The sequence below is a fragment of the Geotrypetes seraphini genome, chromosome 15, assembly GCF_902459505.1.
Source record: "Geotrypetes seraphini chromosome 15, aGeoSer1.1, whole genome shotgun sequence".
In the NCBI taxonomy this organism is placed as follows: domain Eukaryota; kingdom Metazoa; phylum Chordata; class Amphibia; order Gymnophiona; family Dermophiidae; genus Geotrypetes; species Geotrypetes seraphini.
Window position 1 is genome coordinate 56,265,578 of NC_047098.1, and position 14,265 is coordinate 56,279,842.

General features: G+C 44.9%; 1 protein-coding gene across 2 annotated transcripts in view; it reads right to left on the reverse strand.

Annotated features, from left to right (window-relative positions):
* The window catches only part of RFC2 (replication factor C subunit 2), a 43,106-nt gene that overhangs the window by 8,408 nt on the left and 20,433 nt on the right, over nt 1-14,265 (reverse strand). For both annotated transcript variants that reach the window (XM_033922929.1, XM_033922930.1), the window contains exons 6-7: nt 12,066-12,166; nt 8,402-8,559 (exon numbers count right to left, since the gene is read on the reverse strand). In XM_033922929.1, the coding sequence (XP_033778820.1) occupies nt 8,402-8,559; nt 12,066-12,166 (259 nt within the window). The remainder of the gene's footprint in view (nt 1-8,401; nt 8,560-12,065; nt 12,167-14,265) is intronic.

Sequence of the window (14,265 nt, forward strand, 5' to 3'; positions counted from 1 at the left end):
ACTTCTAAGACTGATTTAGGGGAAAGGGGCACAGCTAAAGGTGAATTGATCAGAGCAGGGTAATCTCTCCCATATGTGAAGACCAGGATTTTCTTGGGGTGGGGGGTTGGAAAGAGAATGTGAGGTGTAGACTAATATCTGTCTCAGAGGTTCTTAAGTTTCTTCCCAGACAATACTCTAGTTTATGCCTCCCTCTCTAGCTCCAAGGGCAAGAAGGGACATCAGTGCTAAAAAGGAAGGAGGACTTTAACTGGGGCTACCAGGGTTCCCTGAAATGCACAGCTTGAAGGAAGAATTAGGTTCTTACCTCAATCCTCTTTCCTGTAGAGCAGCATATGATTCCTTACAGATGGGTTGTGTATCCCAAGTCACGAATTGGATTGAAGAAGGCAATCAATCATTTTTCTCAGCTCAACCTCCTCGTTTCCCTGGGCAGTTCCCTCTCTCTTCAGTCTATACCAAAGCAAGCGAAAACTTCTTAAAAATTAAAAAAAAAAAAGAGTAAACAAGGAGAGGTTCGGGGGACTCAGACAACATTAACTTTGCTCTGCAATAAGAACAAAAAACAGTAAACAAATACTGTATTGCAATTGCAAAACTAAAGGTGGAACCAACTTACCACCTATCTGTGTGCAACCAGCACTAACACTTCTATATCTCTGTACACACAGGATGCAATGGAACTCAACCTACTGACTTGCAATAATTTTCTTTTCTTCTCTTTTGGCTGCCATAAGCCAAGCCACTGGAAATTCATCCCAGACCTTTATTCAATGCAGGCTCTATCCATCTCCAACAGGGCGGGGCGTAAGGAATCATATGCTATTCTACAGGAGAGGATTACTGAGGTAAGAACCTAATCCATCATTCCTTATTATGCAAACAGCATACGATTCCTTAAGGATGTGACGTACTAGAGAAGTCCCTTTAGTCCAGGGCAGGACAGATGAGCCTGCAACAAGCACTGAGGACCCAAAGGTCATGTTCGCTTGTGCTGACACATCCATTCTGGCTGCCTTGTAAATTTCATCAGGAAGTATTGCCTTGGAATCTGCCCAAGAAAAAGCCACACTTAAGAACATAAGAATTGACATAGGGACAGACTGAAGATCCATCAAGCCCAGTATCCTGTTTCCAACAGTGGCTAATCTAGGTCCCAAGTACCTAGCTAGATCCCAAGCAGTAAAATACATTTTATGTTGTTCATCCTTGGAATAAGCAGTGGATTTCCCCAAGCCATCTCAATAATGGCCCATGGACCACCTTCTCTGCAACGAATTCTACAGTTTAATTACACGTTGAGTGAAGAAATATTTTCTCTGTTCTGTTTTAAATCTACTACAGACTGTGCCCCTCCCTGCTGACATCCTGTAGGTGTTCATTTAAATTTTGGTAGGCTGCATTCATTGGGGTCACAAAATTGGGGTCAAAGACCTGACCTGGATCCTCCAGGGACCTCTGCCGTTCCGAAATTCTCCTCCTAGAAGAACAATTTTACCTATGGAAAGACTCTACACAATCTCTCATCGACCTCCTAGCCCCACCCCAAGAAAAAATCTCCCACCAACACCCTAAAAAGAAGCCATGGTTCACTGAAAACCTTACTTTTCTTCATTGCTAACTCCGCTCCTCCGAACACAAATGGCAGCAATCTCAGTTCAACAGTTCCCTACACCATTACAAAGACCTTGCAACACAATATAAAATTTCAATACAAAAAGCCAAAAAGGACTATTAATTCCAAATACATAACCAACATTCGTAACTCGTCTGTGTTATACAGTATAGTATGATTCCTATCTCCATACTCAAAGAAGAAACCTCCTTTGCCACCCAATCAACCATCTGCTACAGAACTAGCTAACTATTTTGACCAAAAAATAAAAGACATTAGATTAAACCTAGGACAACCAACCCCTTAAAGTCCCCAGATCCTACAGTCAAGACTAACAATCTATCTTTTAGCACTCTCTCCAACTTCAAAACATCCTCTCTCCCAGACCTACTCAAAGTCATCCAAACGAAAACATTTACAATAATCCAACCGAGACTATCTCATCTATTCTAAAAAAAAATTCTTCCCTACCTTTGGGTCCATTCATTCTGGAAATGATAACCAAGAGTCTTTCCACCAATGTCTTCCAGAAAATCTGGAAATCTGCCTTAATCTTCCCCAAAATAAAAAAAACCCCAAAATTCAGATGAATCTCAGTGCGCCAACTATCATCAGATTGCTAATCTGCCGTTCATCGTCAAACTTACTGAAAAAATATTATTCAACCAGCTTTCTGAATTTCTTGAGCAAACCAATGTTCTTCACCCAAACCAAACAGACTTTCGCACACACCACTCCACAGAACCATCTTTACTCAGTCTCACTATCACCATCGCAAATCCATTCCTCTAATATATCTTTTGACTTGTCAGCGGCTTTTTGACACTGTTGATCATTACCTTCTCCTCAGTAGCCTCAAAAATTGCAGAATCTCAGGTTCCGTACTTCTCTGGTTCACTTCTTATTTCGAAGAACGTAACTTCAAAGTTCATTCGAAAGAAACCTCCTCTTCACCAATCATTGAAGCCTATGGTGTCCCACAAAGTTAAATTCTCTCCCCTCTACTCTTCAATATCTTCTTGGCCCCTCTACTCACTGGCTCAGTCTATCAGATTTACAACTTTTGCATATGTGGACATCCAACTTCTTCACCCCATTAATCCCGCCAATCCCAATGACATACAGGAAATAAACTCCAAACTGGATAAAATCAGCAACTGGCTCCGAACAAACAAACTTTCTCTTAACATAAAGAAATCTTGTGGCTTACTTTTCCCGATCAGAAATAATGAAACCATAAACGGACAAGTTTGCATCGAATCTTGTCCAATACAAATGGAATCCAAAATAAAACTACTAGGAGTCATTCTAGATAAATACTTAATTTACCATGATCAAATAAGTTCCATCATAAAAAGTTGCTTTTACAAACTCCGTCTTATCCACTCCTTAACTTCTATTCTCGAAATTGCCTCTATCGAAACTCTAATCCACACATTAGTCATCTCTTATCTTGACTATTACAGCTCCTTATATAATGGGATCACTCAAAAGGAATCACGTCGTCTGCAGCTTATCCAAAACCCAGCCATCAAACTCATACATAAAGCAGGAAAATACGACCATGTCACTCCTCTTCTTCGAGAATCGCACTGGTTACCCATCCAACATCACACCACATATAAAATTCTCTTGCTTGCTTTCAAAATTAAACTTACATGCTCTCCAGTATTTCTCGATAAACTCATTATTCCTTACACATCATGAACCCTCAGTTCAGCAGACCAGAACTTAATGACTGTCCCTTCAATCAAGGATCCCAGACACGCCTCCTCGGGACCACGCAGCCTGCGTTCTAACCCCTTAGTGGACGAACTGGGGAGAGGTGGCTCCTGAACCTGGAGACCCGATTTGACCAGCAGGCTGTCCGGGGGATGTACTGCAGTTCTACTAACAGTGAACCCCACAGAAGCAGATTTTTACAGAAAATCTGCAATCTCGTGCAGAAGGATTTCCCCACAGGGTGAATCCGCAGCACCAGGGCAAGACCTGCGCCAAGAATAGATCAAATAAGGAGAACTTTTAGGTAATAAAAAGATAGACCTTACAGCTCAGGCTGTAGGAATCGAGGACGAATGTCGCTGTCAGAATGTAACTGGATATCCTGGGCTAGGTGGCAGCAGATGTACACAGAGGGAGGGGCTGGAAATTGGTTTCAAGTATCCCTACAGTGTCCAGGCTGGAAGAGGTTGACTACCCTATGGTGAAGCTTCCAGAGGTTATTGTACAAGAAAGAGACTTGGGAAATCCCAAGATGGCCACTGCTGCAGCTTTTTAGTGCTAAAAGAAAGCCCGTGAGAGCAAAACTAATTTTAGAAACACAGAAAATAGGATTTTAGAGGTTGGGGTCTCTTGGGAGAACCCCAGAAAATCTTAATTTAGCCAACTTCTGACACACTCTGATTTTCCCATAGACAGTAATGAGTTGTACTCACAAAACTGCCATATGGTATGCCTGCATCAGTTTCTCACTGTAGCTGGACATGGAGAAGGCATTTCTGTCTCAGACAGCAAGAATGGCTTCAGCAGCTTATCTCTTCGGGCTGCCTTTTATTCAAGTTCTAAAACCTGAAACCCTTGACCCCTCAAGCTCCCATATGGGGGAGGGGGAGGGAGATGCAGCCAATCTCTGTCAAGCCTCCCAGCCAGTCGCAGGGTCAAATCAGCTTGTACTCAAGTGCCTGACTCCACAGGGGCAAGCACCGCTCTCAGGGAACCTATTCACGAGCTCCAAGTGTTAGAGCATGGTGGCCAGGCAGGTGCTCTTTTAAAAGTGTGGTTCTCCTAGCTTCAGACTCCAACGGCTGACCCTTCTCTCAGGCAGAGTTGTCCCAGGACTACTGGGAACCTCTTAGCACAGGGAAGCCTCGACAAAAGATCAGATTAATACCCAAAAATAACAAATCTAGAGCAGAGAAAGAGACACCTTCTCAACTCACTTGTAGAAGTCAAGACTAAGAGAGAGGGCACTCCCCAGCGAGACAAAGAGGTGAAGCTGAGAAAAATGATTGATGCCTTCTACAATCCAACTCCTGAGTTGGGATACACAACTGATCCGTAAAGGATTGTATACTGTTTGCACAGGAAAGGGATGCAACAGTTACCCTTGTAATTTGTAATTTATTTCTTATATACCGCTACATCCGTTAGGTTCTAAGCGGTTTACAGAAAATATACATTAAGATTAGAAATAAGAAAGGTACTTGAAAAATTCCCTTACTGTCCCGAAGGCTCACAATCTAACTAAAGTACCTGGAGGGTAATAAAGAAGTCCCTTCCTTTAACCACTAAATTTTCTATTTTACCCGCCTTCCCAACTAAGAAAAATCCCTAACAGAACAGGCCCATCCATTAAGCAGGATTAGGCAGACATCTGGGGCAGCAGCTGCAGTCAAAGGAAAGCAATAGATCCTGACAGTCAAGCAATAAATAACATAAGGTACTTTACCAGCAGGGAGGGTGGGTAGTTTTCAAATAGCCCATTTATCCTGATTATTCTGAGAGGGGTGGTGTGTCCCTCTCCCCAACATTTATGGTCACTCCAAGAGGCCTAAAAATGAATTTGAGTTTGGGAGGGGGAGGGGTGCCCAAGGCTGAAGGTTTGATTAGGATACCCTTATACTGATCCTTAACCATACAGAAGCTTTAATACAATTTTAAGCAAATTCAGTTATTGAGTTTAATAGACTGTCTAACATGCATCTAATTTAAATTTTAACACATTTATTACATGTAAAATTATAGGTGTTTTACAACAGAACATTCACAAACTCAAACATTATAGAAATGCTAAACTAGTGCCATCCATCTAAAGCAGATTCAAAGTAACGTTCAGGTGAAAAATTAGCAAATACCTTCCCATAGCATTTGCAAATTAATGAATTTATTAAAAAAACAATATTTAATCAGATTTAAAATTGCTCACTCACAGATGGCCATATGTGGGCCATATCAGCAGCATAAGTTTATTTCACAATTTTTATACTGCTCTATCCAATGGGAAGCACTGAGGTAGGAGTACCAGCATATCTAAAGTGACCATACGTCCCGTTTTGAACGGGACCATCCCATTTATAGATCCCCTGTTCCGTTGTCCCAACGCACAGCTTCGGGACGCCGAAATGTCCTGTTTTAAGAGACAGCGGCAATTGCTTTCCCTCCCTCCCTGCCTGCCTCCCTCCCTCTAGCGCCGAAGACTGCTCCCACCCGGACCAGCCCCCGCTGCTGCTTGCTACCCGCCGAAGCCTACTGCCGCTTCAAACTCCCCCCTCCCCGGGTCCGCTGCTGCCTGCTGCTCGCTACAACTACAGGAAGGTCCAGGTGCCGGCCCACAAACCTTCTTCCCGATGTCAATTCTGATGTCGGAGAGGAAGTTCTGGGCCAGCCAATCGCTGCCTGGATGGCCCGGAACTTCCTCTCCAACGTCAGAATGGACATCGGGAAAAAGGTTTGTGGGCCGGTGCCTGGACCTTCCTTTTGTTTAGTTGCAGTGGGCGGCGGGCAGCAGCAGACCCAGGGGGAGGGGGTTTGAAGCAGCGGTAGGCTTCAGCGGGTAGCAAGCAGCAGCGGGGGCCGGTCCGGGGGGGACATGCTTCAGCGCTGGGAGGAAGGCAGGCAGGCTGGCTTTAGCATGGCAGGGAGGGAGGTAGGCTGGCTGGCTTCGGGGGAGGAGGTGAGACAAAGGCTGGAAGGCAGTGAGGGGGACCAAGATACAAAGGAGAACTGACACTGGATCTGGGGGCACTAAGGACATGGGAAGGAGGCACTGGGGGCACTAAGGACATGGGAAGGAGGCTCTAGGGCATTAAGGACATGGGAAGGAGGCACTGGGGGCACTAAGGACATGGGAAGGAGGCACTGGGGGCACTAAGGACATGGGAAGAGGCACTAAGGACATAGGAAGGCGGCACTGAGGTCACTAAGGACATAGGAATTTCGGCACTGAGATTTCGGCAGTTGGAACCCAAGCACAGTACCAGGTAAAGCTTTGGATTCTTGCCCAGAAATAGCTAAGAAGAAAAAATTTAAAAATTTAAATTGAATCAGGTTGGGCAGACTGGATGGACCATTCGGGTCTTTATCTGCCGTCATCTACTATGTTACTATGATTCACGACTAAAAAGAACACAAACAGCGGTGAGAGAAGTTCAACGCAGTGTCAAAATACAGACTTCTCGGCTCCACGGAAAACTGAGAACTGAGGAGACTTTCCCTGTGCTGGAAGGCACTTGCACATGCGCTGCGCGGCTGACTTGAAACTTCTACGTTTCTACAAGCAAGTCTGCTTGCGAGGCTGTCCGCATCCAGGCTCCATGGATGACGTCACCCATATGTTGAGAATAGGCTGCCTGCTTGTCCTGGGATAATCATGACTACTGCCAACAAGAGAGTCCACATAAAGACTAACAATGAAGAAGTAGACGTGGTTGACAGTTTCCTTTTCCTTGGGTACCTCACTGATCACAGTGGCTGTTCGACAGCAGATATCGAGCATTGATTAGCACTGGGGCGTGAAGCCATAGTGAACATGGACCAAACATGGAAGTGCAAGGAGGTTTTAGTCACCATCAAAGACTGATCACTGCCACTCTGTTCCCAATCATGACATAAGCAGATAGAAGAAAAATTGATGCCACTGAACTGTGCTGCTGAAGAAGGCTTCTACGAATTCTATGGACAGCTAGGATCACCAACAAATATGTTCTTGATCATATAAACCCAGAGTTGTCCCTGGAAGGCAAGATTACTAGACAGAAACGGACCTATTTTGGACATGCGATGAGGGTGAATTCACTATAAGAGGAGGTGTTACTCGGAATGGTCAGTGGTACAAGAAAACTGGGGAGACCAAAAGGTCCGTTGGCTGGATAACATCAAGAATGACACAGGAATGAACATCAAGCAATTGAAAGAAGCCGTGGAAAACAGGAAAGCATGGCGATGACTGACCTACAGAGTATCCAAGGATTGGACATGACTGAATGGATAGTAGTAGTATCCAATGTACTAGGTGGCTTACAAAATAAACACTCAATTACAAAACACAAACAAAATAAATACTATAAAACAAAATGAGGACCATTTTAGTTTCACAGCATTAGAACAGCCTTCCTCGTTTCTAATAATTAGTCTTAAAATAATTCTTGCACCAATGCCCAGGCTGAAGAATATCTGGTATTTATAAACCAAAACTGAGCATTGTACAAACTGCACCAACATGCAGAAAGCATAATCCTGTATTAAAAGAAAACATATTTGTAGTTATCACCCTAATGTTGAGCTAACACTCAAAATATGATCACGTTGGCGTTATTGGCTCCCGAGTTAAGCATTTCACTTTTTGGGATTTTAAAAGTCAATTTTGGGTACAAAAATAGACTAGTTCCAAAATAGCTCTTGTACAATAACCGATGATTGTAAACAAGGCAGGCTGTTCCAATGCTATGAAGATATAATGAACATGTACCACTGAAATGAGATGCCACATAGAGATATTTAGCCATTCCATTGAACCATAACATTTACTGGAAAGCAAATGTCTGATGAAAAGAAAACCCTCAATTGCTTTCTGAATCTCAAGTGATTGTCCATCAACTAAACTAGTGGCAGTTTATTCCATTCAGTGCAACAGCCACCATAAAAGATCAGATTTGAGTATCCACTAAGTGGCACTACCTTAACAATGGAATATGCAACAGCTGTAAATTTTCCAACCACAAATAGTCTTGCTTTAAAGATTCAAGATCTTACTAAAGAGAGAAAAAAAAAAAATAACACATAGCTTACCTGTCTCATATCCCCTTGCGCAGTGAAGATTATTGCTTCCAGCCCATCATCTGTATACTGTACATTCTCCTTCTCAACCACCTTCATTAACCGGGCCAGGATCTGTGCATCTGTCAGTTTTGTGTACCGCAACACAGCACAGCGGGACTGGATCGGCTCTAGAGAAGAAAATAAAGTTAGTATTGGTCTACAAATTGCATCCTAGAAAAACAGGATTTAACTGCTTCCAAAAAGGATCAAGAGTATGGCAGAGGTGGCACTTTACATGCTCTGCACCCTTTTGTGACCTAAACTATCACAGCAGATGACCCCTGCTTTTCCTTCATCCACAGATTCCTTGTAGAGAATGACACGGTGACAAAATTCATCACCGTTCCCGTCCCCACGGATAACCGCGGGAAATAAACCCATGTCATTTTCTAGTGTCTATTTCATCCTCTGTCTTTCTACACCAGCATTATTCAAAGCAAAGTTTGTGGGTCAGTGGTTGTGGCCATTCATACTCTGATTCTTCCCTCTTTCCTTAAAGAATGATATGAAGATGGTTTCCCGCGGTTATCCGCGGGTACGGGAACGGTGATGAATTTTGTCACCGTGTCATTCTCTAATTCCTTGCTCTTCTCAGAGAACACAAATATCTATGTTCTCAGTGTTATCTGTGTTCTCAGAGAATACAGATATTAAATCATTAGCTTACGAACCAAAGGTTTGTGGAAAATTCAAAACCCTTAATTTGAGCTGTCTAGCATTATTTCTTGATATTTTCCAGTTTTCTTTGCAAGCAAATTTTATCCATTAGCTTCACTTTATTTTTCAGGACTAAAAACCTATGGGAAGCAGTTAGAATATAAAGACAACAGTTTGGGCTTTGTAAAAAGACAGAGAAGTCAACTCTGCAAATAAGCTGACCTGTTGTAATGGCACTACTATCAACCACAGAGTACAGCAAGATTTCTGCAAAATCTGTTCAGTGGAGAAATCAGCAAAGCTGCCAAGGCTTCTCTATATTTTGGGTTCTCTAGTTGACTTTACCTGGCACCTCAAAATGTTGCTGTTCTCAGGCATGGAGACCTTAATGCTGCCTCCATAGCACTAATTACTCCAGCTACTCTTGCAATGTTTTCCTAGATTTATAATACCCATGTAGATATCAATGGCGTACCTGGCTTGTGTGACACCCGAGGCCCATCATTTTTTGGCACCCCCCTCCCCATCTGTACGAAAAACATGATTTTTAGTAACAAGCCACACATCACACATGAGTACCTAGGAAAAGGCAGCAACTTACATACTGCAGTGAGAAGTACAACATCAATACACCCATTGTAAAACTAAACAAGCCAGACTAGTACAGATCAATCCTGTAATCAATCCTAACAAAAAACCATGTCTTTCCAACACACAGAACACACCTTCGCCTAGTATGGAATGTCATCACAAACTTACCCCTCCCCCTTTTACAAAACTGTAGTGTGGATTTTAGCCACGGTGGTAACAGCTCTGATGTTCATAGAATTCTGAGCATCAGAGCTGCTACCACCAAGGCTGGTGCTAAAAAATGCTCCACAGTTTTGTAAAAGGGGGGATAAAATAGAAATACATAGACAAAGGTTAAATTGAACCAGCAAGAAGCTAGACTCTGCATACAATGCAATACCACAGAAACAGTGACACGTCTCCTAAAGCAATAAATAAATAGAAAATTTTTGTTCTACCTTTGTCTTCTCTGGTTTCTGCTTTCCTCATCTTCTTGTTACTCTCTTCCATCCATCCACTGTCTGCCATCTCTCTGCCCCTATATGGCATTTTCTCTCCTTCTATACCCCTTCCAGAAACATATGCCTCCCCCTTCCATCTCTCCTTTCACCCCCATTGGTCTGGTATCTGCCTCCTCTCCTTCCCCCCTGCTCTGGCATCTCTCTCCGCTTCCTTCCTCCTGTTCTTCTCTGGTCTTCCTTCTCAATTTATTTTCTGCCTATGTCTAAATTCTTTTTTACTATTAAGTCCTCAATTTCCCTCTTTCACTGTGTCTACCTATAGCTTGCCACCTCTTTCCCTCACCCCTTCCAGTAACTAACTCTATCCTCTTCCCTCAATCCTGCATGTGCCCTTTTTTTCTTTCTCCTCCCCACTTCATTCCAGCATCTGCTCCCCCTCTCCCTCACACTTCCATTCAGCAGCTGTCCATCCTCTCCCCCACACTTCCATTCAATGTCTGTTTCCCTCTCTCTACCCCTTCCATCTACTGTTCACCCTCTATATCGCCCCTTCCATTCACTGCCCTCTGTGCTCTTTCTATCCAGTGTGCACCCTCTCTATCTCTCTTCCATATGGCATCTTCCCTCTTTCTATGCTCCTTCCATAAACTATCTATCCCATGCCCCTTCTCTCCTTTGTACACGATTGATTTCAACTCTGTCACCTCTCCGTTTTTCTCTCTCTGTCACCACCCCCTCCCCTATGCTCTGGCATCTCTCTCTTCTTTCTTTCCTTCCCATCTCACGGTCTGGCATCATCCCTTCCCTGGTTCCCAGCATCTCACTCCTTTTCTTTTCTTCCATCTCTCCCTCCCCCTCCATGCTCTGACATCTCCTCCTTCCTTTCCCCCTTCCTTTTCCCTTGATCTGGCATACCTTCCTCCTTCCCTCCATGCCCTGGCGTCTCTTCTTCCCTCCAAGCCCTGGCATCTCCTTTCATTCCCTCTAGTTGGGTACAGCCACACTCTCCCCAATTCTCTCCCCCTCTGCTCCCTTTCCTCCTTCTGGCACCCAAGGCCTGATGTCCTGAACTTCAACGGGCAGCAGCAGCATTCACAATTCACTGCTGTTGTCCGCTTCAGGCCTTCCTCTCTGTCGGGTCCTGTCTTCATGAAAACAGGAAGTAGGCAGGACCCGGCAGAGAGGAAGGCCTGAAGCCGACAACAGCAGCGAATTGTAAAAGCTGCTGCCGCCTGAAGAAGGTAATGGAGCATCGAGGCAGACCGCTTTTCCCCCCTCCCAGCCGAACCCCCGCTGACCCTCCTATCTCCCCCCCCCAGTGAACCTTTCCAACCCTCCCAGCGAGAGCAGCAAACCTCCTTCTAGTAGCGTCGGCTGCTTCGCGGCTTTCTCCTGCTGATGACGTCATCAGTGACGCGGCAGAGGGAGGAGAAAGCCGCGAAGCAGCCGACGCTACTGGAGGGAGGTTTGCTGCTCTTGCTGGGAGGGTGGGAGCGTGATAGGGACCGGGCTGGCTGTGCACCCCCCCTAAGGCTGCACCCGGGGCGGATCCCCCCCTTGGTACGCCACTATCGTCAGGAGCCTGCACTGCTGGCAGCGGAATTGGGTCAACAGATCTCAGCTATGCACCGCCATCCAAGTGTAAGCGTCTCTCTGCAAGGCTCATCACTACAGGAATGTCCTGAGCCTGAAAGCTGCTAAGCCCTAAATGGATAGCTGTTCAAAGCCTGATAATGTATTCAAAAGGGTGGGGGACCCAGAGTCTTCACCTTTTGCTTCAGCATGAGGAGCAATAAGACAAAGCAGCTGAAAGGTATATAAACAGCAAAACACTGAAACAAAGAACCACTTTGTCCATCTAGTTAGCTATCTTGGATCACCCCAAGTTTTGGAAAAATCTAGTGGCTTCCCATAGGATGAAAACAATGGATAACAGATTCTCTTACCTATAATCTTATCTGATGCATTGCAAGCAAGGGCAAAACGGGTTGTTTTAGAATAAATCTCCATTGTTCTTCTCAAGGCTTGCTGAGCACCATCTGTCATGCTGCAGTAGTAATCAGAAGAATTAGTTTTTATACTTACATTATATATATTGTTTCTACTGTAAACCGCTTAGAACTTCACGGTACAGCGGTATATAAGAAATAAAATTATTATTATTATTATTATATTATATATATCCTATATAATAAAAGGTTAAGCGGCGCATGCGCTTTTAAAAAAGCGTGATCCCTGCCGCTGTGGTGTGTGATCCCTGGCCGTGTTCATTTTAGAACCCGGCTGCAGGGATCACTCTGGCCACTCCCCCTCCTCCCGCCCTCACTCAGCAGCCCGAAACGCAGGCAAGCTCTCTCCCTGCCCGCGTCCGCAAACACAATGGAGCTTCAACTCACCAACCGCCGCCGTCGCCACCGCTGCTCCTCCTCTTCCAAAGCAGCCTGCGATCGTGGCCGGCTTTAGCGAACTGCGCAGGCCGCTCTCCAAACTCAGTAGCAGTTCCCTCTGATGCACGGGATCGCGTCAAAGGGAACATGCTACCGAGTTGGAGAGCGGCCTGCGAGGTTCGCTAAAGCCGGCCATGATCGCAAGCTGCTTTGAAGAGGAGCAGGCCAGAAGACGCTGGGATGGAGGGAAGGTAAGAATGGGGCCAATACAGGGGGGGGCCAGGGGGAAAGGGAAAGGGGGCTGCTTTGGGGGGGGAGGGGTGTGCTTGGGACAGACAGCTGTGCTCGGGAGGGGGGGGAGGGGGAAGACAGAAGGGGCCTTGGAGAGACAGGGAGAAGGAAAGGGGGCTAATCTAATCTAATCTAAACTAAACCTTAGGTTTGTATACCGCATCATCTCTACATTCGTAAAGCTCGACACGGTTAACAAGAGTTAGGGTAGAAAGGAACTCCAGTGGAGGGAAGAGGCAAAATGAAGAGAAAATTTAGAGGACTAGAATAACCAGAGGGAGGAGGAGTTACATTTTTGACAATAACCAGGTTTTCAGATGTTTATGTAAGAGTTGGAGGGAGCTCAGATTCCTAAGAGGGGAGGTAAGGTTGTTCCAGAGCTGAGTGATTCTGAAAGGGAGGGAAGAACCTAGTTTTCCTACAAGTGAAACGCCTTTTAGAGAGGGAAAGGAAAGATTTTGGGTGGATCTGGCAGAATTGGGGTTAGAGGAGTTCTAAGAAAGAGTAATGAAGAGAGGGAAGATACCGTGTAGGATCTTGAAAGTGAGGCAGGCACATTTGAAGTGGACTCTGGGGGGAAGAAAGAAGGGGCCATGGAGAGACAGTTAGGGAGAGGGAAAGGGGGCTGCTTTGAGGGGAGGGGTGTGTTTGGGGCAAACAGCTTTGCTTTGGGGGGAAGACAGAAGAGGGCCATGGAGAGACAGTTAGGGAGAGGGAAAGGGGGCTGCTTTGGGGGAAGGTGTGTGCTGGGGACAGACAGAAGGACACAGACAGCGGCCAAGAAGAGAGAGATAAAGAAACACAGACAGACAGACACATCTATTCTAGCACCCGTTAATGTAACAGGCTTAAAGACTAGTGTGTGTGTGTATATATTTATATATAGGCTCACAATTCAACCATAAAAATGTGTGTGTATGTGTGTATATATATATATATATATATATATATATATATATATACACATATACATATATATATATATATATATATACACTAGTCTTTAAGCCCGTTACATTAACGGGTGCTAGAATATATGTTTGTCTGTCTTTCTTTATTTCTGTCTCTCTCTGCCGCTGTCTTTCTTTCTTTCTGTCTCTCCCCCTGCTCCTGTCTCTTTTTTCTTTCCTTTCTGTCTCCCTCCTTCCCACTATCTGTCTTTCTTTCTCTTCCCACTTCTTTCCAACGTCTGCTCCCCCTGTCCCTCAGACTTCCATTCAGCAGCTGTCCCTCCTCTCCCCCACACTTCCATTCAGTGTCTGTCTCCCTCTCTCACCCCTTTTATCTACTGTTCACCTTCTTGTTTTTCCCCTTCCATTCACTGCCCTCTCTTCTCTTTCCATCCAGTGTCCGCCTTCTCTCTCTCTCTGTTCCATATGGCATCTCCTCCTTCCTTTCCCCCTTCCTTTTCACTTCGTGTGGCATACCTTCCTCCTTCCCTGCATGCCCTGCCATGTCTTCTTCCCTC